This window comes from Martes martes (genome assembly GCF_963455335.1).
Source record: "Martes martes genome assembly, chromosome: 3".
Lineage (NCBI taxonomy): Eukaryota > Metazoa > Chordata > Mammalia > Carnivora > Mustelidae > Martes > Martes martes.
Window position 1 is genome coordinate 30193292 of NC_137890.1, and position 26665 is coordinate 30219956.

General features: G+C 38.9%; 1 protein-coding gene across 2 annotated transcripts in view; it reads left to right on the top strand.

Annotated features, from left to right (window-relative positions):
• Window positions 1–20727, top strand: part of MYCBP2 (MYC binding protein 2) — a 262432-nt gene extending 241705 nt beyond the window's left edge. For both annotated transcript variants that reach the window (XM_080798126.1, XM_080798127.1), the window contains 12 exons: window positions 195–291; window positions 2214–2333; window positions 3925–4026; window positions 4743–4871; window positions 5247–5379; window positions 6569–6672; window positions 7942–8130; window positions 8939–9046; window positions 10266–10475; window positions 13225–13332; window positions 13879–14044; window positions 18936–20727. In XM_080798126.1, the coding sequence (XP_080654252.1) occupies window positions 195–291; window positions 2214–2333; window positions 3925–4026; window positions 4743–4871; window positions 5247–5379; window positions 6569–6672; window positions 7942–8130; window positions 8939–9046; window positions 10266–10475; window positions 13225–13332; window positions 13879–14044; window positions 18936–19051 (1582 nt within the window). In that variant the 3' untranslated portion in view covers window positions 19052–20727. The remainder of the gene's footprint in view (window positions 1–194; window positions 292–2213; window positions 2334–3924; window positions 4027–4742; window positions 4872–5246; window positions 5380–6568; window positions 6673–7941; window positions 8131–8938; window positions 9047–10265; window positions 10476–13224; window positions 13333–13878; window positions 14045–18935) is intronic.
• The last annotated feature ends 5938 nt before the right edge of the window (window positions 20728–26665 follow it).

A 26665-nucleotide genomic window follows, 5' to 3' on the forward strand; every position in this document is an offset into this window, starting at 1 on the left:
ATGTATCAGAATAGCTCCTCTCAGGGTTGAAGTTGAATATCTTACGGGTGATATTTTGATTAATTTCTTTTTAAAATTCTTTAGTTGTTTGAATCATTTAAAAAATTAAAATGCATGCTGAAATGTAGCAGTTTTCATCGTATTTATCTGTAACTGTCACTGGTTGGTTTGCAAATGCTGACTTTTCTTTGTAGTTATGTCCGTCGAGGTGAAAGTCATTGGTGGATGAAGGGCTCAACTCCTACCCAAATCTCAGAGATCATCATTAAACTTATCAAGGATATGGCAGCAGTGAGTTCCCATCCTCCTGATCATTATGTCACTGAAGTACAGTCAAAATCTGATTAAAAGAAGGAGCTTATTCTGCTACCTTAATAGCAGAAGTACATTGGTGTTATTTTGCTTTACTTAAAGCCTCTGTTTAGTAGGTTAACTATCATGCCATCTGTCTTTTCAGTCAGTGATTAGTTTTTCCTTTGTGAAAACTGTTCATTTCAAGCTTTCCAGTTAATTTACTTGCGAATTGTTATATTAGTCTTCTAAGACTTAAAAACTTTAAAAATGAAATACACTTTTTTTGAGCCTGACAAATCAAAACCCTAAAGGAAAAACAAAAGTTTCTCATTTTCTTTAGTTCTCCTGGTTTATAAACCTTTTACTCTTCTTTATTAATATTCTCTGTCATTGTCGTTAGATGTTCTTTTCAGCAAGATCTGGGAGTGTGGAGAAAAGGGAATTACTTCTCAAAGTACCGGACTCTTATTGGTTGCTCCACAATGCTAGTTTCGTCACATTCCATTATATTTTCAGGCTCATAAGGGCGAGATGCTGTGGAATATGGGCTTCTGAAAAAGAGATCAGACAAAACATCTTGGAGGAGGAGGAAGTGGAACTGCCTCTTAAGAGATTGATAGCAAATGGATGGGAGACAAGAGAGGATATTCTGGGGATATAGGAAGTTCTGTCACTTTTCCCAACAGCAAGGACATTTCCTCAATTGGAAAAATGGAGAACTTTCTCACTTTTCAATAAGTCTTTCTCAGCGTGTTCACTGGATGGAAATACCAAGGAAAAATATTTAGGAACACCTAAATTCTATGGTAGTCAGGTGTTTATGTTCAGCAAAAACCAAGTTATTAGTTGTAGGGTCACTTGGGTGGCTCAGTCGGTTAACTGTCTGTCTTCGGCTCCGGTCATGATCTCAGGGTCCTGGGATCGAGCCCTGCGTCAGGCTCTCTGCTCAGTGGGGAGCCTGCTTCTCATTCTCTTTATGCTCCCCCTGCTTGTTCGCTTGCTCTGTCTCTCAAATAAATAAATAAATAAAATCTTTTTAAATAAATAAATAAAAGAGGTTTTTTTCTTTTTATTTGAACCCATTTATGCTCTCCAGTTCTAGTATTCATCTAAAAGCTATTCACTTATCTATATAAATTTTGTGTTCAATAACACGTCTTCGTAATCAGAACTTCTGGAGCATAGATACTTTAGTACTACTTTTTTTAAAAAGATTTTATTTATTTATTTTGGGAGAGAGAGTGAAAGAGAGCATGAGAGGGGAGAAGGTCAGAGGGAGAAGCAGACTCCCCACAGAGCTTGGAGCCCAATGTAGGACTCGATGCAGAACTTGATCCCTGGACTCCAGGATCATGACCTGAGTCGAAGGCAGTGGCTTAACTAACTGAGCCACCCAGGCCCCCAATACTTCAATACTTCTGTTATGTTTTTATCTAAATGTAAGAGAAAATACTCTTGAGCTCTATAGAAAAAGAGTATTGAGAACCTGATGTTTTATTTACTTTCCAATCATTAAAATAGTGATTAGAAGTTGAATTTTTCATAGAGTTGTGAAGGATTTTTATTTCAGAAGTATGCCCCTGAATCTAAAGCTGTACTCACAGGGGCACATGGTAGCTCAGTCAGTTGATCATCCAACTCTTGATTTCCAGCTCAAGTCATGATCTCAGGGTCATGAGATTGAGCCCCACAGTGGGCTCCTCACTCAACAGGTAGTCTTCTTTCTTCTTCTCCCTCTCCCTCTGCTCTTCCCCCAACTCATGCACTCTCTCCCTCTCTCTCTCAAATAAATAAATAAAATCTTTTTTTAAAAGTTGTACTAACAAATCTTTCCTTTTGATGAGTTTTATCTAAGAGAAGAGAATTTAATATTACTATTATACATGTCTGATTACTTATTATTCTCTCTTTCTCAATAGGGTCATCTGTCTGAAGCATGGTCCCGAGTGACAAAAAATGCCATTGCAGAAACCATCATTGCCTTGACCAAGATGGAGGAAGAATTTAGATCTCCAGTGAGATGTATTGCAACAACTAGGGTAGGAGTTTCTTTTTATGTGGTCTTTATCATTGCAGTAATTAGTTTGAACAAACTTAAATGAATAAATCAGCTTAATCCAATTTTTTACCAAATACTGTATATACTGAAAAAGTGTGAAAGATTTTTTTGAATTATGAACTAGGTATAGTGGTTATAAACACTCACTGTTATGTGTTCTTTATTTCGTTATTGTTATTTTGGGGGAGGCTAGGGATCAACTGGTTAGAAAAGGCTAAGTTCCATTATGTTGTCTTTCTAGTAATGTCTTTACTGTAGCTTATACAGTAAACTTAGTGTCAGCCTTATGCTCAGGTAGACTGAAGCTCCTTCAAAGACAAGGCCCTCCCTTACTCGTTTGGTATGGCCTAATTATTCTAAAGCAGAGCCTACCTATTGGATTTACAGACCTTACTTTTTAAAAAGCAGAAAGTGTAAGCCCTGGACAAGGTGGGGCAGACTCTCTTAGCTAGAGAGTAGGATTGCATTCTTCAAGTGAGACATCTATAGTCACTTTGACCTACCAAATTTCATGTCCCATGTACATCCAAAAGAGGTTAGGGGTTTCCTTGAAGCATGGCAGTGTGGCAGCATTAGGAAGAAGTAAACACTGATAGAAATTGCTTGATTTAATCTTCTGAAGTCTGGGAAGGAAGACAGATTGTCTTTCTCTGGGGCAGGAAAAGCTGCTAGATGCCGTGCTGCTGGTGAGTGGACCTGTGAAGCAGTTCCTCAAATAGCAGAGTTCTAGCACGACGCACGCGCATGCTTTTCTTCTGCACCCCCGTTTCTCCTTGCACACTTCATGTTTCTGTTTTTCCTTGTCTTCCTCTTCATGTCCGGTGACACTCATATGCACTTCTTAAATTACTCTTTTTCAGTAATGAAGAAATATATCCTTCCGTGAAAAACTGAAGCTCACCCTTTAAGCCCCAGAAAGTTTTAAACTGTTTCTGAGGGCTATTTTCTAAAGTTTGCTAGACATTGACTTACTTCTGACGAAGTATACCAAGGATAGTGCTAGGCATTTAGGGGTATACAGAGACTTCTGAGGAGCTGTTATTATCCAGAAGGATTTAATATGTACCCACCCACTCATGGGACTGTGTAAAATTAAAGTCATTGTGCCACCTTGCTTGGAACATAGTGCCTCAGGCAGATGACACTAGATAGGAAAATTTGCAAGAAGCATCGGTACAGTAAATGTTGAATATGTAAATTCATTTACTGATATATTGCTTCCTTAGTAGACTAATTTAGACTAATTTAGTATTAGTCTAATAGTAGATAGTAGTAGTATTAGTAGTATTAGTCTAAATAGTAGACTATTTAGACTAATAAAGGCTAATGTTATATGTCAGGTAAAAACCAGAATGGTTCATCCAGCAGCAGTCAGTAAATATTTGAGTGCCTACTGTGCCTATGGCCCATACAGCAGTGAGCACGTGTGCCTAGTACCTGAGTGCCAGTGGGTATCCATGTATTTTCAAATTCAGCTAGCATTTATTAAGCTATTACAATGTGTCAAGCAGTCAGTACTTTACAAGTCTTTTCTGAAAATTCAGTATTGTGACAGCCTTTCCTTTTAATAGCTCTGGCTTGCTCTAGCTTCACTGTGCGTGCTGGATCAGGACCATGTAGATCGTCTCTCTTCGGGGAGATGGATGGGAAAGGATGGACAGCAAAAACAAATGGTAAGACCAGAATTGTTTTATAAAAATGTATCTTGTTTTTCTTTATAAGTAAGCTCTAGCTTAGCATTTTAAAAAAATTTTTAAATTTTAAAATTTTAAAAAAGAACCTGCAAGTCCAAATTCCACAATTAGCAGAAAATTGTGGCACATTGCCCATGGTCATCTCACAAGTCTGTTTCACTTAGGGTGCCCTCTTCATTGCGTGTTAGAGGCTTTAATTATATAAAAGAGCTTTATCAGTCTTATGGTAAGAAGGAAATAAGAGCAGTAAGAGAGGCACCATGACATATCATTTATTCACAAATACACAGTACTTAAAGTAGTTTGATAGGTATCCCTAGGCGCACTGGGAGGGAAGACTTTATAGAGGCCCTTTGAACATTTTCTCACTAATGTTCAAGTTTCAAAATGAATCATTTATTCATTTAGCATACAGAATGTTTGAACATAGGGGGAAGAAAGTTGCTTAAGTCATTAATCAAAGTATACACGCTTATTTTATTAATCATTGAAACTGTTCAGCACATTAATTATTGAATTAGGGGCTTTTGTACTTGAGTACACTTGCCATAATTCTGTTTAATGTTCAGATTCTAAATTCCTAATAGACTTCAGAACAATAATGTTATTGTTGTGAATAAATTACATTCCATTTGTATGAGCATCTGGGACATTCTTGCAAATGTAATATGACATGTGGAAATGCCTTGTTTCAGCCTATGTGTGACAACCATGATGATGGAGAAACTGCAGCCATCATCTTGTGCAACATATGTGGAAATCTGTGCACTGACTGTGACAGATTCCTTCATCTTCATCGGCGAACCAAGACTCATCAAAGACAGGTGCCGGCTTCTGTCTGTACGCGCAGAGCAGTATCTGTAGCATAGGATACATTCAGTAAATTTTAAAATAAATGTGGGAAGGAGGCTTGCTGTGATGGGAAGAAAGGGACTTTGCGGTCAGAGCCTCAGTGGAGTTCCTAGCCACCTCATTTATCACTGTGTAAATCAAGACAGTCAGCTAACCTGAGACTTAGTTTCCACATTTATAAAAATGGGACCATTGTCAAGATTCAGGACAAGACTGGAAATGTCTGAAACTTCTTAAGAGTGCTTAGTAAATAAAAACTATTATTGTTATTGAGTAATTAAATTTTATAGTTCCTTCTTCAGAGTGAAAAATAAAATATTTTTCCCTTTTCTTTAATGAAACAATAGGTCTTCAAAGAAGAAGAAGAAGCTATCAAGGTTGACCTTCATGAAGGTTGTGGTAGAACCAAATTATTCTGGTTGATGGCACTAGCAGATTCTAAAACAATGAAGGCAATGGTGGAATTCCGAGAGCACACAGGTAGCGGAGGATTTAGGATTGAACCATGCCTGCTGCTTAGGATTTAACTAGATGTTCTTTACTTACTGTGATTAACTTAATGTGGATTATTTTGAGTATATTCTGATAACTATGGCATCATTAATCACTGTCTGTTGTTACATGTGCTGGACAATGTTCTATAGCAGAGAGGCATTAGACTTCAAGTAAGGAGATCTGCTTTGTCACTGACTAGATATGTGCCCTCGAGCAAGTCATTTTATCTCCAAAACACGTGGTTTTCTAAAGTAAATCTGGTTGAGATTCTCAACTTAAAGTTACATTGAGTCTTACAGATTCTTAATTTTCAGTACCTCTGTAGTCTGACTGACACAAATTTGTGATATTGGAGTTAGTAAAAATCTGAACAAATATAACTCCATTCATATTAATTTTTCATGCTACGAGAGCGTGGTCTTTTTTTCTCCTGGCTGATTTTTTTTTCTCCTATAGTCTATCAGGGTCATATATTACATTAATAAATGTTCTAATGTTGAACCATCCTTGTATTCATGAGTTAAGCTATCCTTTTTAAAAATCTATTTTTCTTGTAAATATTGCTGAATTCCATTTATTACTGTTATATTTAGAATTTTGGTATCTGTGTTTTAAAATGAGTTTGATCTGCATTCATATCTTCCTGTCTTTTTTCCTGTTCTGTTCTTGTTTCATGGCTTGTGTTCCTTCTTTGACTGTTTCAGACATTTAATTTCCTTTTCATGTTGCTCTGTCAGTACTAGTTCCTTGGATGGGAATTCTTCTTTTTTTCAAGTTTTCATATTCTCTAACAATAGGTTTTCTTCTATGCCTTGTAATTTTGTTATTATAGAAATTCTTAAAGGTTTATCTTTCTTCTGTATATTCTTTCATAACCTTTATTATTCTGTTTTGTCTGGAACTATGCTTTTGGAGCTGGGATTTGCCTTTTCTGCTCAACCTCCTATGTGTTTAACTTCTAATAGGTCTTTAGTTTCTTGTCCCTTTTTTTGTGTTTAGTTACCTTATAATTAAGGACGTCTTACATCCCTTTCACTGTAAAACTGCCAGGCTGGTTTCCCAGTGATAGCAAACTGATACAAACCTGATTTTCCTGTAGGTTTTTTCTATTAGTTGTGTTAAAATATGTAGAAAACCTATTCTTGAGGATTTTTCTTTTTCTTCTTGAACCTAGGCAAACCAACCACAAGTAGCTCAGAAGCATGCCGCTTCTGTGGTTCCAGGAGTGGAACAGAGTTATCCGCTGTTGGCAGTGTGTGTTCTGATGCAGACTGCCAGGTGAGTATGTGCTTAGATAGTCAGGCTGTCCCAGTAAGGAATAGCATGTATTCCTTCGTGATGTATTTACCTCATGTTAAATAAGAGTTAGAGCTCAGCTCAGCATCACTTCAGTTTTCTAAATTAATATAATCCCCATGTCAAGACCTAAATGCTTTATCAGAGCTAGAGAATGGATCAGATAAATTTCTCAAACCCCAATAACAGTGTGTGTTTATCAGCTATCACCATAATAAATATTTAATGTTTGCTCTTGTGCTAAAAAAAGGGTAAAAATCTATGGACTGCATTTCCTTGACCTCTTACCTACTTTATTCACTTATTTCCCTACAATCAACTTCCAATATTTGAGAGTTCTTTAGTCCTGAACATCCATACACATATTTCATGCCATCCAGATATTTTCAGTTCCTCAGTTCAGTTAGCAAGAACTTGGATAGGGCCCAGCTAATGAAAGATTCCTGTATGTTTTTTATACCCATTTTAGTGAGGGGATAGGTGGTGATCGGGAGATTATGTATCCAGAAATTTTTTGCTTCATGACTACACACAAAAGTAAATAGATTAAAATTATATTTCCCTTTTTATCAGCATTCCCTTTATGTGAAGTGAAATTTTTTTAATCACATTAAAAGAAAAATTACACACTGAAAAATGGTTAAATTAAAATTTAGAAATTACACGCTAAAAAAATTTGCTAATAATCCTTAAGTTATATTCAGTTAAAGAATAAAAATAGGGGCACCTGGGTGGCTCAGTGAGTGAAGTGTCTGCCCTCAGTTCAGTGGGATAGAGCCTCCCATCCTGCTCCTTGCTCAGCAGGGAGCCTGCTTCTTCCTCTCCCTTTGCCCCTCCCACTGCTTGCTTTCTCTCTCTCTCTCTCTCTCTCTCAAATAAATAAAATCTTAAAACAAAAAAGTGATGGGATGCCTGGGTGGCTCAGTCAGTTAAGCATCTGCCTTCAGCTCAGGTCATGATCCCAGAGTCCTGGGATCCGAGCACCGAGTTGGGCTCTCTGCTCAGCGGGAGCTTGCTTCTCCCTCTGCCTTCTCTGCCTGCTGCTCCCCATGCTTCTGGGAGCTCTCTTGCGCTCACTCTCTTTTATATAAATAAAATCTTTTTTGAAAAGAATAAAAATGACTTTATTTTTATATAGCCTTAATATGTATTTCTGTGGGAAATATCTTAGAACATTAATATAATTGATATAATTATCAGGGTGTGTGCCTTTTTGATATTTTCTATGCCATTATAATTTAACTCTAATAGGAATATGCTAAGATAGCCTGTAGTAAGACGCATCCCTGTGGCCATCCATGTGGAGGTGTCAAGAATGAAGAGCACTGTCTGCCCTGTCTACACGGCTGTGACAAAAGCGCCACCACGCTAAAACAGGACGCCGATGACATGTGCATGATCTGCTTCACCGAGGCGCTCTCGGCAGCACCAGCTATTCAGGTTGTCTCGGCTTGTAAAGCATTCGTTGTGCCTGGAATCTAACATGGGAAATAGAAATATATCTGTGAGATAAACCGATCCCTGGACTGTTTACATCCTTGGGGGAAAATATGCCCCTAGTACCTCCCAGTGTATTGAGGAGCAGATGCCGTCCCTATATGTTCTGTTTCCATTTTGTGTGCTCAGCTTTACTTTGTCATTTGTGTGAGCCTATATAATCAATAGAATGTATAAAATGTGCATAGGGAGGAAAAAACAATTAGATTATCTAGTAACTACTCTATTCTTAATTTCCAAAACCCAGAATGGTAGCACTGTGTGATTGGTGTATACATAGTGGTACACACCTCTCCATACATAATGTATATGCCTACATCTATAATATTAGTGATATTATTGAAGTTACTGTTTGCTAAATATGTCTTTTTAAATTTGACCACTGGTTTATATTTTCAGTTCTTATGATTCCAAGGTAAATGAATATTCTCCAAAAATAAATCTTAACTCTTTAAATCAGTAGTTCCTTCCTTTTATGAGATACAGAAGGGAATAATTTTAAATTGCTCCCTAACCTGACTTACTCTTTATAAGGTGGCATTAATATGCAAGTGGTAATAAATTGGTAGAAGCTAAAGACCTAGTTAATGATATTTCATGAGTAACAGAAGTGGGCGGAAATTTCATTGTCCTAAACTTGATTTTTCTCTTATCTGCTTTAACTAGCACCTTCATTGAATAATCTGCCAGTTATTCAAGTGTATATCGTTATCACATTTGCTTATATCCCTCTCTTTTTTTTTAATTTAAGCTGGACTGCAGTCATGTATTCCACTTACAGTGCTGCCGACGAGTTTTGGAAAACAGATGGCTTGGTCCAAGGATAACATTTGGATTTATATCTTGTCCCATTTGCAAGGTATGGAGAGATTCAGAAATTACCTACTTTCTATCTATTTTTATCTTTATCTTCATCTTTCAGAATAAATGCTTCCGCATCTCTTGGTGTCCTTCCCAGTTTACTTTTTCCTCCCAGCCCCCATCAGTTTCTACTGATGCCAGGTGATGCCAGAGCATATTGTAAGATCTCCCTGTCTGTTATAATGCATTTCAAAATGGTGAGTGTCAATTAAAGGCTGATTAAATGGAATTAAACATATTGTATCAGAAAATTCATTTAGACATCACGTATTAAAGGGCATTTGTCACCACTTTTAGACCTTTCAGAGTTCAGATTGTGTAACATGACAACAGATGACTACCAAAATGAATGAGCCTGTGGTGCTTATAGACTCTGACACCTGCCATGAAAGATGAAGTCTGGGTTTTCATCATCATTAAAGATGAAGCCTGAAAAACAAGTTTCTTTTAGAATCTTAGGTAAAATAGGAGAAAATTATTGACATTTTGCCACATCTCTTTAAAGATAGTAAGCAAAGTGACCATTTGTTTTGGCAAGCCAGTGATGATTAATTTAAAAAACAAAAAACAAAAACCTTTGTTTAAGATTATGATTGACCATGCCTTCTCAGTTCATTCTTCATTTCTTTTTGTTCTCTTAAGCTCTCCCTATTTCCAACAGATGTGCAGACTGGTATAAAAGGGTTTAACGTAGAAAGACAGCACAGTCATTGCTTAGTTAGAGGAACAATCAATAAGATTGTAGTAATTTGCCCTCTCTTCTCATGTGGTGCCACAAAGAAAGGTCACATTTAGGAAATGATATACGAACATGATATAGAAAATACTACCTCCTCATTGCTGTCACCTGGCATCTACCCAGCCCCAAGGAACCACACAGAGGGAGTATGTCTTTTTTGTAGCAGCAAGGCAACCTTTTATTCCCTGCAGAACTAAGGCAACCAGAGGTAACATTTCAGACTCCGGAAATAGGAAGCTAATGAAACAGAATTTTCATGCTTTATGTCCCATTTTCCCCTGTTGTCCCTAATCTTAGAAAAATATGGGCTTGTGAGGATTTTACAGATTTATTTCTAACCGGCATTTTATTGAGAAAACATTCACTCTCTGGTGATCTCCTGGCATAGTGCTTATTAGTTCTTAGGTACCCACTTAAATATTTACTGGATTCATAGATAAATGATTCTGCTAAGGAATGTTCATTTTTTTAATTTCAGAACAAAATAAATCATATAGTATTAAAAGACCTGCTTGATCCAATAAAAGAACTCTATGAGGATGTCAGAAGAAAAGCCTTAATGAGATTGGAATATGAAGGTCTGCATAAGAGTGAAGCTATCACAACTCCTGGTGTGAGATTTTATAATGACCCAGCTGGCTATGCCATGAACAGATATGCATATTATGTCTGCTACAAATGCAGAAAGGTATGCTGTAAATTATACTAGGAATTTTTAAGAACTGGAGATTACTTACGTGATTCAGATTCTGACCTGAATTGTATAATGATATCTAATTCTTACATCTTAAGTCTGAAGTTAAAAATCAAAAAGCTTGATATTACATTTGAAGTTGAATTTTTTTTTACTTAATTTGTTTTGGGTTTGGTTTTTGTTTGTTTGTTTTTTACCTTTACAGGCTATTTCCAAATCATGCTTTGTTGCTCTACCCCAGCTGCTTGACATCAGTAATCTCCTGCTAGGCAAATCCAGTTGGTTTTTAAATAAACGTCTCCTACTTGACTCTTTTCACCATTTTCTCATTAAAATTCCTTGGCTTCCAGGATAGTACTCATGATATCCTTCCCTCCTGGTTGACTGTCTTTAACTCCTTTTCATTCACCTCTTCATTACATATTTAGTTTCTTAGCACCGTATTCATGCCTAATAATAACCTCCTTACCTTTGCTGAGCTCCTGTATATCCACGTCTTTGCCAAACATCTGTACCATTCTGACCTTCCAAAATTTTTGAGATTTAGATCAAAATATTTAACTGCTTTCCAGACATTTGAATTTCTCACACATAACTTGGGAGTCCACATGAGGAGTATTATGGTCATCAACTTTGACTCTCTCGTTCTCCAATCTTTATTTACAAAGTCTTGTCAATTCTGTCTCTAAATCTCTCTGAGTTCTTTTTTTCTGTTACATCTTCCATAACCCTAATCATTTTCTTTGGTAGTTATAGTAGCCTTCTTACTCAGCCTGTTGTGTGGAGCCCATACCCCTTCCATTCCATCCTTTACACTTCTGTCGCTGCTGGTAGATGAATATGTCACAACCTCAGATCTGATGTGTCATTTTTCTGCTTCTGATCTTGTGTAGCACCTGTCCACATCTACAGTCTCATTTCCCAAAATGCTGCCATTTGTGCCCCATACTACAAAATACTGAGCAGCCTACAATTCCCCAAACTCATGCCATTGCATAGGCTATTCCTCTTCATGGAATGCTCTTCCCTACTCCTCCTCTGCATTTTACTTTGACCTGACACCCACCCAAAGTGACATGCTTGTATGCAGAGCCAAATCTGTCTAATCACACTTCCGTTTCACCTCCTCTGTAATGTGCCCACACTTCCACTCTGCTATCACGACGTTGATCTCTTACATGCCTTCTTTGTAGGACTCTGTATTTTGCATTATGATTACTGATTCACTTGTCTCTGCATCACTTGATAAGTTCTGTGAGAACAAAGACAGTGGTTTTCATTTCTCTTTCTCCAGTACTTGACATTAGGTTAATTAGAGAATGAATAAATGACTGAAGGAATCTGTAAATGAAAAGTGCTTAGTCTCCCAATGTAACAAGAAGAAAATACAACTAATGAATGGAAGGCTGAATAGGTGGAAAGCCAGATAAATACACATACATTCAAGGCAAGGCTCATAGTTAATCATTACCACAGGGATGACAGTCCAATGTCTAGGAAGCGAAGCAGGGAATCTGGAAAAGAGAAACAGCTGGAATAAACAGTAGACCTCAGGACAAATGAAATACTTCTGAGGCCAGATTTAGCTGGTGGATAACCATTTATAACCTCTTTATCAATGGAGCCTGTCTTTTGACCTGTTTTTCTGGTGCAGATAATAGATTTATATTGACTCATCTTGTTTATCCTCAAGTATGGACATGGCTGTGGGACATGTTGTCCATGCAGATTGCCCCAATTATAATTGGCCTCATTTATTTTGTGTCCAGAGCAAATACAGATAAACCATCCACCGACATCATTTCATTTATCAAGTATGTATATTGGATACTGCTGAGTTCTTTATACAGTGTAGCTTTATAAGTATGAGCAATCTTCTAAGGAATCACCAAATTTCTCTTCCTTTTTTTTTTTTTAAGTAATCTCTGTGTTGGCTTGACCTCAAAACCCCAAGATTAAGAGTCCTGTGCTGTACTGACTAAGCCAGCCAGGCACCCCTTTGTTTCCCTTTTTAAAAATTTTTGTGTGATCAAAATTGATTTTTTTTCTGTCCCCTTAGCCCCAGGATTCTAATTGTGTACTGTTTTTTTTAGGCATATTTTTTGTACTACACTATTAAAATTCGGAAATTTATTTTTTTTTTTAGGATTTTATTTATTTATTTAACAGACAGAGATCACAAGTAGACGGAGAGGCAGGCAGAGGTGGGGGTGGGGGAAGCAGGCTCCCTGCTGAGCAGAGAGCCCTATGCGGGGCTCAATCCCAGAACCGTGAGATCATGACCTGAGCTGAAGGCAGAGGCTCAACCCACTGAGCCACCCAGGCGCCCCTAAAATTCAGGAATTTCTTACGCATATTTATCAAACCAGTAGGAGGAAACATTTAATACTTCAAAATGAGAAAAATTACTCAAACTTCGCTCTGAAAAAGCAGTTTCTCATCATTACTTAATATCTTATTCTTGATATTTATTTGGGATATTAGACATTCTCTCGTTATTTTGGTTTGACAGTACAGTGTTTGAACTTCCTACCGTAAGCATGAGTTTATTCCAAAATTAAAGCAGATTTATTTCATACCCTGATCCACCCATACAGGCATCTACTTGGCATTGCAAGGGAGTGTTTAATAGATAATAGTATTTTCTAAGACTTTTGATCTTACTTTCACTATGCTTATACTGTATCTCCCAGAGCAAGGTTGTCTTTTTTCCTGCTGTAATCTAATTGTGTTTTTTCCGTAGGCATATTTTGGTGGCGAAGCTCGTTGCGATGCTGAGGCTGGACAAGGGGATGATTATGATCCCAGAGAGCTCATTTGTGGTGCCTGTTCTGATGTGTCCAGGGCTCAGGTGGGCAGAACATTTTATTAGAAAGGACAGTTTGAAATGTTAAACCTCTATTTTTTCCCAAGATAATAATATAACTAATATTGTGGGAATAGGATAGTATATTGCCATATATACCATATTTCAACAAGTAATAAATTTCCTTAGTTCATTTTCTTAAACCTGCAGGCACAGTTTTAGGTTTACCTCACTCCAATCTTCGAAATCTTCACAGTACAGCTGTGAGACTGAGAGATAAATGAAATATCAACTATTCAGTTTGGCTGACCAGGAACAAGTCACCAGGAGATTGTCTTAATTATTAAATCAGATTGGTTCTGATAGATCTGAGATGAGAATTTGGGGCTTTCTCCAGACCCTTTGGACAAAGCCACACATTTATTCATTTTTTTTTCATGTATCTATCACCAGTTTTTCAGTTTTGAGTTTTGTGAGAATTATGTGTACTCACAAAATATGAATCACTGAGCTATATATACATGACTATCTTAAGTGTAATTGAAATAGACTTGCTATAATCTTGTGTCTATGTATTTTCTTTTGCTATAGATGTGTCCAAAACATGGCACAGACTTTTTGGAATATAAATGTCGCTACTGCTGTTCAGTGGCTGTTTTTTTCTGTTTTGGAACAACACATTTTTGTAATGCTTGTCATGATGATTTTCAAAGAATGACTAGCATTCCCAAGGAAGAACTACCACACTGTCCTGCAGGTATGCTTTTAATATTTTTAAGTGATTGTGATGTATATACTTTCTAGTTTAATGATCACATGATAACTGTTCCAAGTGGCAGAAACCCAGTTCAAACTAGCCTGAAGAATCAGAGGGAATTTCTTGGCCCTTGTAAGCTTCTGACATTCTGAGTGAAGTAGAAAGAACACTATGGTGAGGAGGGGTCAGAAGTTGTAATGGAGACAGTTGCCTGGAGAAGGAGAAGGAAAATCAGCTAAAGATTAGTAAAAGAATCACTCTTTGGCACTAAAGGGCCATGTAATGTTTGAAGTTACGAATTGATAATATAACCATTTTAAAGGATTTCTGTGATTTTTTTTTTTTTTGAGAAGCCTGGAACCAGTGGCATGAAATGAACAAGTGATTTGATCTTGATTTGATCTAGAATGGCTGGGAATTGGCAGTGTAGTGAGCATCAGAAAGCCAAGGAGTTAAGCCACTGAGAATACAGGAGAAATGACTGTGTATGGAGGTCAGGCTGAGAAAAATAAGAATATGAAACCAAAAGAAACTGAAAACATTGGAAGAGATCAGGAGCCTGATGGTTCCAATGAGGTGGGAAGGGAAAGAAGTGAAAGGTGAGGTAAACGTGACCGTACAAGAGAATTTTACATGAGGTATATCTGAAATTGGTGAAAATACACACAAAAGTACTTACAGCATGATACACAATTTTGTTAAAGCTGGGAAACACACTCTCATCCACTGCTTATCAGAGTGCAGATGCTAGAACCCTATAGAAAAAGCCATATGATTGTGCCTCTCAAAATTGCAAACACATCTACCCTTCAACGGTCCCATTTCTGGGGATATACATACATATGTGAAGTAAATAAAAAAGGCAAATGTGCAAGGCTATTGCTTATAATAACAAAAATTTGTAAACAATTCAAGTACCCAGGAAGTGGGTGGTTAAATACTAAGTACTGTGCACCATCAAAAAGAGAAAATAATGATGAAAATGGAGTTTCTGTGTACTGATCTGGAAAGATGTAGAGGAGACTGTTACATGAAAAATCAAGTTACAGAACAGGGTATAGAGTATACAGTCTTGTAAGGAAAGGGGAAATGAAAATATATACTTTTATTTGTTTATATGTGCATTAAATACTGGAATGATATACTAGAAGTTAATAAAATTAATTAGCTATGGGGAAAAACCAGGAAGATGGGTAGAAATGGGGGGAAAGTGACTAATTATATACCATTTGGTAACATTTTGGTTTTTAAACCATGAGAAATATATTATCCAGAAAGAATAAATAGGGTTGTTTTGTTTTGTTTTGTTTTAGTATGGCTACTTCTATTTGTTCATGTCAAAAATAAATTGTTACACTGTTCCCCTTCTAAAAAAAATTTTTTTTTATTTAAGGAGATGTAATAGACTTTGAAAGAAGCAAGATCAGAATAATATGAGGCTAGGTCTTTAGGATAATGGCCTGAATAAAGATGTGAAACCTAATAGCAGGAGAAGGGTGGTAAGCAGATGAAGGGAGTGAGATGGGGGAAGCGTTTGGATTGGGTTAGCTTGGGCGGGTGCAGGGTGGGGGGTGTTGTTACTGAATGAAAGTTGTAAGTTAGTGGTCTGGAAGTAAAGGGGAACCAGGGGAGTCAGTCTTCCTCCCTGGCCTTTATGACATAGAGGAGCTCAAGAGGTCAGCTTATAGTTGAGGAAGTTTAGAGGCCAGCAATATCATCAGGGAAAGTCCACATTTTACTTAATGAAAGAAAGTTTCTTATATGTTCAGAAACAAAGACAAAACAACAACCAAACACTGAAAGTGATCAGATTAGCTAGAACTAAGATGGATATTGTGGAGAGGTGGGATCGTCACTGAGAGGTTCCAGACAAGGCAAGGCCTCCCCTCGCAATTCACACAATCACGCAGGTCAGCCAACACAGGGACCTCACCCTGGCAACAGCCATGAACCAGAGGAATGAGGCAGGAAAGGATTTAGAGAGATGGCAGAAGGAAAGAATGGACATCTATCTTGGGCATTTTCACATCTATTTTCTTTCTTCATTTCTTTTTTAAGATTTTATTTATTTATTTATTTATTTGTCAGAGAGCGCACAAGCTGGGTGAAGCTGCAGAGAGAGAGAGAAGCTGGCTTTCCACCGAGCAAGGAGCCCAGTTAACTGACTGAGCCACCCATGTGCCCCTCACATGTATTGTCTTATATAGTTTTTACGACCTATAAGGTAGATGGTGTTATCCCCACCCGCACAGATGGAAGGTTCAGGGCTCGAGAGGAGGTTCAGTAGCTGGCCTAATGTGTCGACTGAGGCATGCTGTCCAGCCTCTTGCATTCCTCTAATTCATCCATTTCTTCAGAGAACTAGAATAGAATTAATACAGACCCCACAGTGAAATCAGCAGGGAAGACGGCCATGCATTTTACCGAGAAGGACAGAGGATTGATTCTCTAAGCACGGTCAACCCACTAATTCCAATTTTTAATATATGGATGAGGACAAGAGTCCAAGTTAAGTTAAAGGAGATAATTCCTCTATTACTTTCTAAAATATTTACTAATTACCTTTTTTGTGCCAGGATACTTAACCTTCACAGCTTCCTTTGAGTTAAATATTGCTGTGCCTATTTTAAAGATGAGGGACCTAAGAATCAAGAAAGATTAAGTTAACTTTGCCTCAGTTTTCTTATCTGCAAAGTGGGGACAATAGTTCCTGCCTCTGACTGGTAGAAGATTGAGTTGATATACTAGACCAGAGCCTCAGTAGTAAGCATGCAGATGTCTGCAGGTATGTTTTCTTTTGTTTTTACTTTTACTACTGTAATTGTTCACCATCATGATTAGATTATGAACTCCTTGAAGATAGGGTCCATGTACTGTTAGTTTTTACATCCCAAGCACCTGATATAACACCGTTCAAACATTGGGCACCAAGTAAATGCCGTTGAATAAATGACCCTTTGTTTTGTCCCAGAAAAAAAACAAGAACTGCAGTTTGCAGGAACCATCGTTGATGGTATCGTGCACTTAAGTTAGAAAAATACAGGTTTTTATACATTTTTTATTCTTATTTTTTATTTTTTCTATTTATTTAAATTCAGTTAATTAACATAATGTATTACTAGTTTCAGAGGTAAAGTTTAGTGATTCGTCAGTCTTATTACATCATTACAGCGCATGTCCTCCTTACTGTCCATTTTTAAGCTTCATCTATTTGATTATTATTAAGTTTATATCTTCCCCAAAATGCTTCTTCCAGATTGTTAAATTTTATATTATTTTACCATTCATACATTTACACTGATTTTCATTTTTCTACTAATCTCCCTTCAGATACTTCTAAAAATAACAGTCTTTAATAATCAGTCTTCCCCCTTCATTAGTGTGTGCTTTTTTTTCAGAGAGGTAGAAGGGTAACATGGCTTATTCACACATAAATTTGTTCTTACTTGGAGAAAAACATTTTATACAAAGTTTCCATATTCTCTCATCCAGAATAATTTTCTGTTTAACTGAACTGATGGGTTTTCATGACCATTTTTGTTCATCGCTCTTTGCTGTAAAATGATGAATCTAATGCTCAACATTAGTCATCATCAGAGAAATGCCAATCAGAACCACAGTGAGGTGTCACCTCACACTCGTCAGGATGGCTAGAACCAAAAAGACAAGAAATAACAAGCGCACTAAAAAGAACACTCGTACACTGTTGGTGGGAATGCAAACTGATGCAGCCACTGTGGAAAACAATATGGAGGTTCCTCAAAAAATTAAAAATAGAAATACCAGGGCCCCCTGGGTGGCTCAGTCAGTTAAACCTCTGAGTCTTGATCTCATCTCAGGTCTTGATCTCAGGTTCATGAGTTCAAGCCCCATTCTGGACCCCATGCTGGACATGGAGCCTACTTAAAAAAATAAATAAATAAAAATAGAAATATCATATGATCTAGTGATACCACAACTGGGTATTTACCCAAAGAAAATGAAAACACTAATTCAAAAAGATATATGCACCCATATGTTTACTGTAGCATTATTTACAATAGCCAAGATACGGAAGCAACCCCAGTGTCCATTGGTAGATAAGTGGATAAAGAAGATGTGGTGTGTGTACACACACACACGCACAGGAATGTTACACAGCCATAAAAAGAATGAGGTCTTGCTATCTGTGAGAACATGGATGGACCTAGAAGGTATTATGCTAAGTGGAGTAAGTCAGAGAAAGACAAATACTGTATGATTTCACTTACATGTGGAATCTAAAAAACAAAACAAGAAAGCAGAAACAGACCCATAAAAACAGAGAACAAACTGATAGTTTCAGAATGGGGGCAGCAGGAAATGGGTAAAGCAGGAGTGGGAGATGTAGGCTTCTAGTTATGGAATGAATAAGTCATGGGGGTGAAAGGTACAGCGTAGAAAATATGGTCAGTGGTATTAGAACAGCTTTGTAGGTGACAGAGGGTAGTTACACTTGTGGTGAGCATAGCATAATGTTTAGATTCTGTGGAATCATTATATTATACAGCTGAAGCTGAAGCATTGTGTGTCAACTATACTTCAATTTAAAAAAAATAAAAAATTTTTAGATGATGTATCTCATTCATGAATAGAATAAGATCTATGGCTCATAAGGGTTATTTCTAAGGAGGATGTTGTGGATAAGGGATTCTGCCCCTTCTCTGTTGTATATACCTGGTATGTTGAATTTTTTATGGCAAATGTTTTTACTTTTGTAGTTAGAAAAATAATTTTTAAATTTTATATTTGTGTAACCATAGCCATATTATTTCTTTGAATAAATTATTGGTGATTTATATTTACATTAGGTTTCTATGTATGTGGGGTTTTTTTAAATTATATTCTTTTGCCTCCTTCAAAATTTATACAGGTCCCAAAGGCAAACAATTAGAAGGAACTGAATGTCCACTCCATGTTGTTCATCCACCCACTGGGGAAGAATTTGCTCTGGGTTGTGGAGTGTGCAGAAATGCTCACACTTTTTAGAACACTCAGATTCCTTTGTCTACAGAGAAAAAGTTGCCTTCATCCCCCAAGTGGATGTGGTAAAGTTTAAACTCTGCTCAGGATAAGGACGGGACCATTTTTACATCCATGAAAATGAACCATTCACAGTGCAAGAAGGATGCCAAATACCATGTACATAATTCTTGCTATGAAAATTTCCCCCATTCTTTCGGTTTATCTTCTTTTGAACCAAGACATCAAACTTGTGAGGTGTTTGCATGTGGCCATTACCGTCATTGGCCTGTGAAGCATTGAACATTTATAGATAATTGATATAAAAGAATCGCCATGCCCATGGACTAAGAATGATGCTGGCTTTCAAGCAAAAAAGAAAAATAATCATTGTTTATTGTATACTGCCTTTTTGTAATCCTGTATAATTGCATCACGGGTGGGGATGAAAAGAGGAATATTCTGGTTTATTTCCTAGACTGTTATTTAAAAAAAAAATTGTGTTAGGACTGGCATATAAATGTAATAAGTATCACACTGTATATAAAGATATCAATGTTTGTCCTGTATAAGAATTACTAAATTACAAATGCAGTTTCATTTAAACTTCTAGGTTACATTGAGCCTGAAATTTTAATGAAGTGCAATACGGAGTGTGCCTCAGTATCTTGCAGCTGTAAACATATTGGAATGTACATGTCAATAAACCACTGTACATTTTTATACAGTGATAAAGTCTGACAACTGTGTGAGCTATTGCTTCAGAACAAAATGTAAATACCTTTAAGACCTAAAAATCCATCCAAATTCACTAATAAAGCACAAAGATGACTTTCATAACTCATAGGGAAAAGAATAGTATTGAAGTACATCTTGGAATCTTAAACACTGGGAAGAACATATAAGTATGTATATTAATAAACAGACCTATGCCAAAGACAGGAAAAGAAAACATTTAGGAAATTGGCCAACCCCATCATACTAACCAGGCCCTTATTAAACTTTTATAAAGTAATCAACAAAATCACTAGGTGTTTTTTTTTTTTACAGGCTACAGTGTAGTTTCTATAGATCTTTTTTACAGTTAATTCATGAAATTGACAAACTGTTGGTTTATGAGTCATCATAAGTCAGGTTGTGTTTATTTCATGAGAATGCCAAAAGTTTTGATCAGTTTTGTTCTACATTCCCACTGTTAAAAATGTATAATCGATTTGTCAATATAATGTTTGCTTCGAAGAAACTTGAAAAGATCAAATCTGAACACATAACTATTCAGAGAATCTTCTAATAAATTTCTTAAACATGTCCAAGTCCTATGCTTCAGGATTTAGGAAAAACTGTTGTTAGTATTGGTTTTTGTTGTTGTTGGAAGAGGAGTAAATAAGAGGCCATTTGAGCTCCATCTTGAAGAATAAGTAGTATTTCAAGGGGCAGAGAAAGGCATTAGAAAAAATATGTAAATAGGAAATTCCAAAATGTAATAGAACAGTGTGAGTAGGGGTACCTGGGTGGCTCAGTCATTAAGTGTCTACCTTCCGCTCACGTCATGATCTCAGGGTCCTGGGATTGAGCCCCACCCACATCAGGCTCCCTGCTTAGCAGGGAGCTTGCTTCTCCCACTCCCTCTGAGCCTGTTTGGGTGTCCTCTCTCTCCCACTCACTCTCTCTCTCAAATAAAATAAATTTTAAAAGAATTTTTTAAAAAGTGTGAGTAGTCTAACTCCTGATGTTGGAGATTTTACCACCAAAAAACACAAAAACCTGAAGATCACAAAGACTGATCTCTTCATGATGCAGTTTGTGGATCTGCTGTTTGTGCAAGCTCATAGGCTTCTGAGCAAGGAAGGACTCTGAAGTAGTACAGAAGGTCCCCCTTCATCTAAAAAAGATACATCTGATCCATCCGAGATCACGCAAACTTCGTTTGTGTTGCGTGATAGTGCCCCAGAGTCACAAGCAATTTGTAATTGCCCCAATGTGTTTGAAACCAGGAGCAATCTGTTGTCCTTGAGGGCACTACTGGTGGTCCCAACCCAAGGTGAAAGGGTTGCAGGCAGAACTAATTCAACTTCAACCTCCAAAATACCTTGAATTAATATTTCATGAAGAAATCTTGATGCCTTAAGCAGAAAATCGTTCTGAAGGCATTTACATATTTATATCCACAAAGGGCCATTTGGGACTTGCTTCCTGTTTTCAAAAAAAGATTCCAGAACCTTCAGGGCAACACGGTCTTTTTCTTCACAACATGTCATTCTGCCTTGAGGATGTTGGGCAACAGGCATCAGGAAAGGATGACCACTCAGCCCTAGGGTCTACCTCTCAGGACCTGTTTAGGAAGCTCTATGTCTCCCTTTCCAGCTCTCAGCTATGATGGTAACCTGGTTCCTGGACTAAGCCTGTGGGAAAAGTCTGAGGGCACAGGCTCAGGACTGGCTTTAAATTTTTCCAGAAAAGCCGAAATAGGGGCGCCTGGTTAAGCGTCTGCCTACAACTCGGGTCATGATCCTGGAGCCCTGGGATCAGGATGGAGCCCCACATCCAGCGCGCTCTGCTCAGCGGGGAGCCTGCTTCTCCCTCTGCCCCTCCCACTGCTTGTGTGCTCGCTGTCTTTCTCTCTCTCAAATAAAATCTTAAAAAAGAAAACCCAAATTAAGTGCAGAGATGAGACAGAAGCTGTTCCTAGGTATATCCAGGAAACTGGAGGGGAGAATGCAAAGAGGCCATTGTAATTAGAGTGGATTTAAACTCATAGGCCACAGGAATGAGACCAGCCTTCAGAATGCCACACAGGAGACATCATGGACACTTGAGAACTGGAAAGAATACTATTTTGTATCCATCAACTTTGCTGGCAAATTGATCAGTTCCACGTGTGAACTGTGATGGAAGTAAAAGGAGACGGAAAACTAATGCAATGCTTGAGTAGAATGAGCCATCTCAAGTTAATATTCAAGAAATCAAAAGGATAAAACTTACCGTAATTTATGAGGAAGGTATTTTCTAATCATATCTGAAGCATCTCAAAACCAGAGAACATAACCTTAGGAATAAGTTATGGCAAAGCACAGAAGGGAAATGGCTTTGCATCAATCTGTCTCAAAGCATACTGTGCACAAAGAAAAAGGCAAGAAACAGCAGAATCACAATAGCAGGTGTTAGGGAATGTGGAAAGAAGCTTGCTTTCCTCTTATATTTTCAGGCCTAGGAAAAGCCTTTTTTTTTATTTTTTTTTTAAGACTTTATTTATTTATTTGACAGACAGAGATCACAAGTAGGCAGAGAGGCAGGCAGAGAGAGAGGAAGGGAAGCAGGCTCCCTGCTGAGCAGAGAGCCCGATGCGGGGCTCGATCCTAGGATCCTGGGATCGTAACCTGAGCCGAAGGCAGAGGCTTTAACCCACTGAGCCATCCAGGTGCCCCGGAAAAGCCATTTTTAAGCAGTTTTCTGGCCAGACTGTTTAGGTCTAAAACCTCCTTATCTCATCAATAAGCTTTTTTGGTAAATACATGCAGTGTTCTCTGTTCACTTTTCATTCTCAACAGGTGTTGATTTGCCTTCTTTTTCAGATTTTGAGCCCCAACGTCTCTCCCCACTTGGTCACTGAATTCCACCCGTAGGTAGTCACATGTGTTTCTGACAGTGACTGTCTGATGGGACATGGCAGCTTATTTTCCTGAAAACCGCCAACAGTACCTAAAGACTGCTGACACTGAAGCCAGCAGGCTTGAGTTCAAGTCCTACCTCTTCCTCGGCTTTGGCTGTGGGAACTGAGTAAACTACTTACCCTTCTGCAGTCACAGTGTCTGAGAAACAATGATACCTAATCTAAGTCAAATGAGAAAGTATTTACACAAGCACCTCATCGTACAACAAAGTAGCATTGGAAAGTGAACGGTAAAGGAGAAAAGACCATTTATTTAACACTTTTCTAAACGGCAGACACCAAACTGTGAGCCTTTCATTTAATCCAGCAATTCTGAAGGATACAACATTACTAATCTCATTTTATGACTTTAAAGGCTTAGAGAAGTTAAAAGACTTGCACTGAATTCCAGCTACTCTAATCTAGATTTGGCTGAAAAAAGCCTGAGATGTGGGGCACCTGGGTGGGTGTCTCAGTCGGTTAAGTGGCCCAGTCTCGGTTTCGGCTCAGGTCATGATCTCAGGGGTGGAATCGAGCCCTGCATCGGGCTGCAGGCTCCTCACATGGAGTCCCCCTCTGCTACTCTCCCTTCCCGTTCTTGTGCACGTGCTCTCCCTCTCTCTCTCTCTCTTTCTCTAAAATAAAATCTTAAAAACAAAACAAAATCTGAGGTGTGAACCCAGTTCTTTTTGTCTCTAAAACCCAAGCTCTTTCTACCACATCACGCTATTGCTATTACATCACCCACAGATTCAATGAAGAGACGTAACAGGACACTTGCAGTATGGGCCAGCTTACAAAGGGACCATGACAGTATTTGCCTAAGAAGCAGCCTAGGTCTGGAGGTGCGCAGCTCAGGTCTCCTTGCTGGGAGCACCCCCTTGGTCAAGGAGGCAGTTAGCTGACAGCCTCCGGCTACAGCACCTGTGAGATCTACCACAGCACTTGGTCCAAAGCCACACTTGCCCCAGGGAAGCCCCACCCAGTGGTGGGGGGATGGGGTGCTAGGACCTGGCCATTTCTGCCCAAGGAAGCACTCCTTTCCGGGCACTCTGCGCCAGGACTCCAGGGCCAGCCGAGACCTCCCCAGGGCAGCGCTGCAGTCGGCAGCTTTTCCCACCCGATCTTCCTCTCTACCCTCTTACGGATGCCAAACCCGCATCACAGTCTGATGGCCCTCCCTGCCTACTACCCCCCTCACCCCTTCATCCTTCATAGGCACTACCCCACACTGCCCTTCTAACTTTGTCTTGGCATCTGTTTCCCAGAGGACCCAACTCACCGACCCAGGAAGATAATACATTTTAAATGACTTACATATGGTGTCTTCGTTTCACAAATGGTGCAAGTTACCTCAGAAGAAATTCAGAGACTATAAAAGATAAATGCTGAAGGGAGTTACAGTGAAGAAAAATTATGAAATCTCAGGGGGCGTCTGGATGGCTCAGTGGGTTAAAGCTTCTGCCTTCAGCTCAGGTCATGATTCCAGGGTCCTGGGATAGAGCCCCAAATCAGGCTCTCTCTCAGCAGTGAGCCTGCTTCCCCTTTTCTCTCTCTCTGCCTGCCTCTCTGCCTGCTTGTGATCTCTGTCAAATAAATAAATAAAATCTTCAAAAAAAAAAAAAGAAAGAAAGAAAAGAAAAGAAATCCCAGGTTAGAGATGAGTGTCCAGTAAGTAACCATACAGTCTTGCATAGTTGGTGGAGAACAGGTAGCCCATCAGCTTGAGATAAGTTTCTTAGCTAACAAAGCAAGGCAGAGAACATGTTCACGTGCAACTTACAATGGCCATTTTCCCACAAAAAAGTGAAAAGTGCAGGTGTTGAACCTAGTCTTGAAGGATGGATAAATTTTGACAACAAAAGTAGGAAAGAGCATCCCAGGGAGAGAGTATGGTAAGAACTAAAGCAATGATGTGTTCCTCTGAGGTGGAAATAAACTGTTTTGCTTTATTAATTCATTTAATAAATATTTGAGTGCCATTCTATATCTACAGTTGACAGTATATACTCACGAGGATGGGAGCTGGGCTCCTAACTCCTTAGGAACCATGATTTACACATGAAGTTACCTGATGAACATGAATTAGTAAGTCCGTGCAATGTGCTGTGCCAAGTGCCAAGGATAAGACATTCACAGACACTTACAAAAACGTGTGAATAATGCTGTTAGGAACTAACATCAAGGTTTCCTAACAATAAGAACATTTGTTGGAGCGCCTGGGTGGCTCAGTTAAGCGTCTGATTTTGGCTCAGGTCATGATCTCTGGATGGAGCCCCGCATGGATCCCCTGTTATCAGGCTTTGTGCTCAGTGGGGAGTCTGCTTTTCCCTCTCCCTCTGTCCTTCCCCTCTGCTTGTGCTCCCTCTCACTCTCTCTCAATCTCTCTCCCAAGTTAATAAATAAAAATCTTTAAAAAAAATTGTGGAGGGCACCTGGGCGGCTCAGTGGGTTAAGCCTCTGCCTACGGCTCAGGTCATGATCTCAGGGTCCTAGGATCGAGCCCCATATCAGGCTCTTTGCTCGGCAGGGAGGCTGCGTCCCCCCTCTCTCTCTGCCTGCCTCTCTGCCTACTTGTGATCTCTCTCTCTGTCAAATAAATAAAATCTTTTTTAAAAACCTGTGGAGAGGGGCGCCTGGGTGGCTCAGTGGGTTAAAGCCTCTGCCTTCGGCTCAGGTCATGATCTCAGGGTCCTGGGATCAAGTCCCACATCGGGCTCTCTGCTCAGCAGGGAGCCTGCTTCCTCCTCTCTCTCTGCCTGCCTCTCTGCCTACTTGTGATCTCTGTCTGTCAAATAAATAAATAAAATTAAAAAAAAAAAAAACTGTGGAGAGCTTAGAGGAACCAAATGCTGCGTTACTGCACAGTGGAGGGTGTGGCAGGTGGATGACAGCCTTCCAAAGATGCCCACGTCTCAAACCCCAAGAGGTATGAATATGCTGCCTTGTGTGGCAAAAGGGACTTTGCAGATGTGATGAAGGGTACAGACCCAGAGATGGGAAGATTGTCCTGGATTAATCCAGGAGCCCCAATGTAACCACAAGAGTCCTAATATGGGAAAAAAGGAGGCAGGGAGATAAAAGCCAGAGGAGCAGTGGGAACAGCAGCAGAGTTCAGAGATAGAGTCTGGAAGACCCTCCACTGTTTGGCTGTGAAGACAGCAGCAGGGGCCAGCAACCAGGGAGTGCAAGCAGCCTGTAGATGCTGGGACAGGGAAGGAAACATTTTCTGCTAGAGCCCCTAAAGGGAAGGCAGCTCTACCAACACTTTAATTTTAGCCCACCTGGACTTCTGACCTCTAGCACTACATACATTAACAAGTCTGTCTTGTTTTAAACCACTAAGTCTGGGGTAATTTCTTACAGCAGCAGCAGAACACAAATACAAGGGGCTTCGTGCATGTTATCACACTTTCATCTTCCACAAACCTACGCACAACTGCTTGCCTTTTGCAAATGAGGCAACGGAGTCTCATGGAAGCTAAAAAGGACCCCGGGGCAGGGTGGGCAGGGGGAAGGGGATGCCTGGGTGACTCAGTTGGTTGGGCAAATGCCTTCAGCTCAGGTTATGGTCCCAGAGTCCTAGAATCAAGTCCCACATTGGGCTCCCAGCTGCATGGGGAGTCTGCTTCTCCTCTGACCTTCTCCCCTCTCACGCGCTCTCTCTCTCTCTCAAATGAATAAATAAAATCTTAAAAAAAAAAAAAAGTAGCCCAAGGTTTTACAAAGACAGTACTAAAAGACAAAGAATTGAAAATATCTGAATTATTTTTAAATTGCTCACATATGGAAATATAATAGTTGGGATATACTGGGTTAAATAAAATATATTAAAATTAATTTTACCTGTTCCTATTTACTTTTTTTTTTTTTTTTTTGGAGAGAAAGAGAGAGAGACACAATGTGAAGTGGGGGCGGGAAGGGCAGGGGGAGAGTGAGAGAGAGAATCTTAAGCACAGAGTCCGACAGTGGGCTCAGTCTCACCCCCCTGA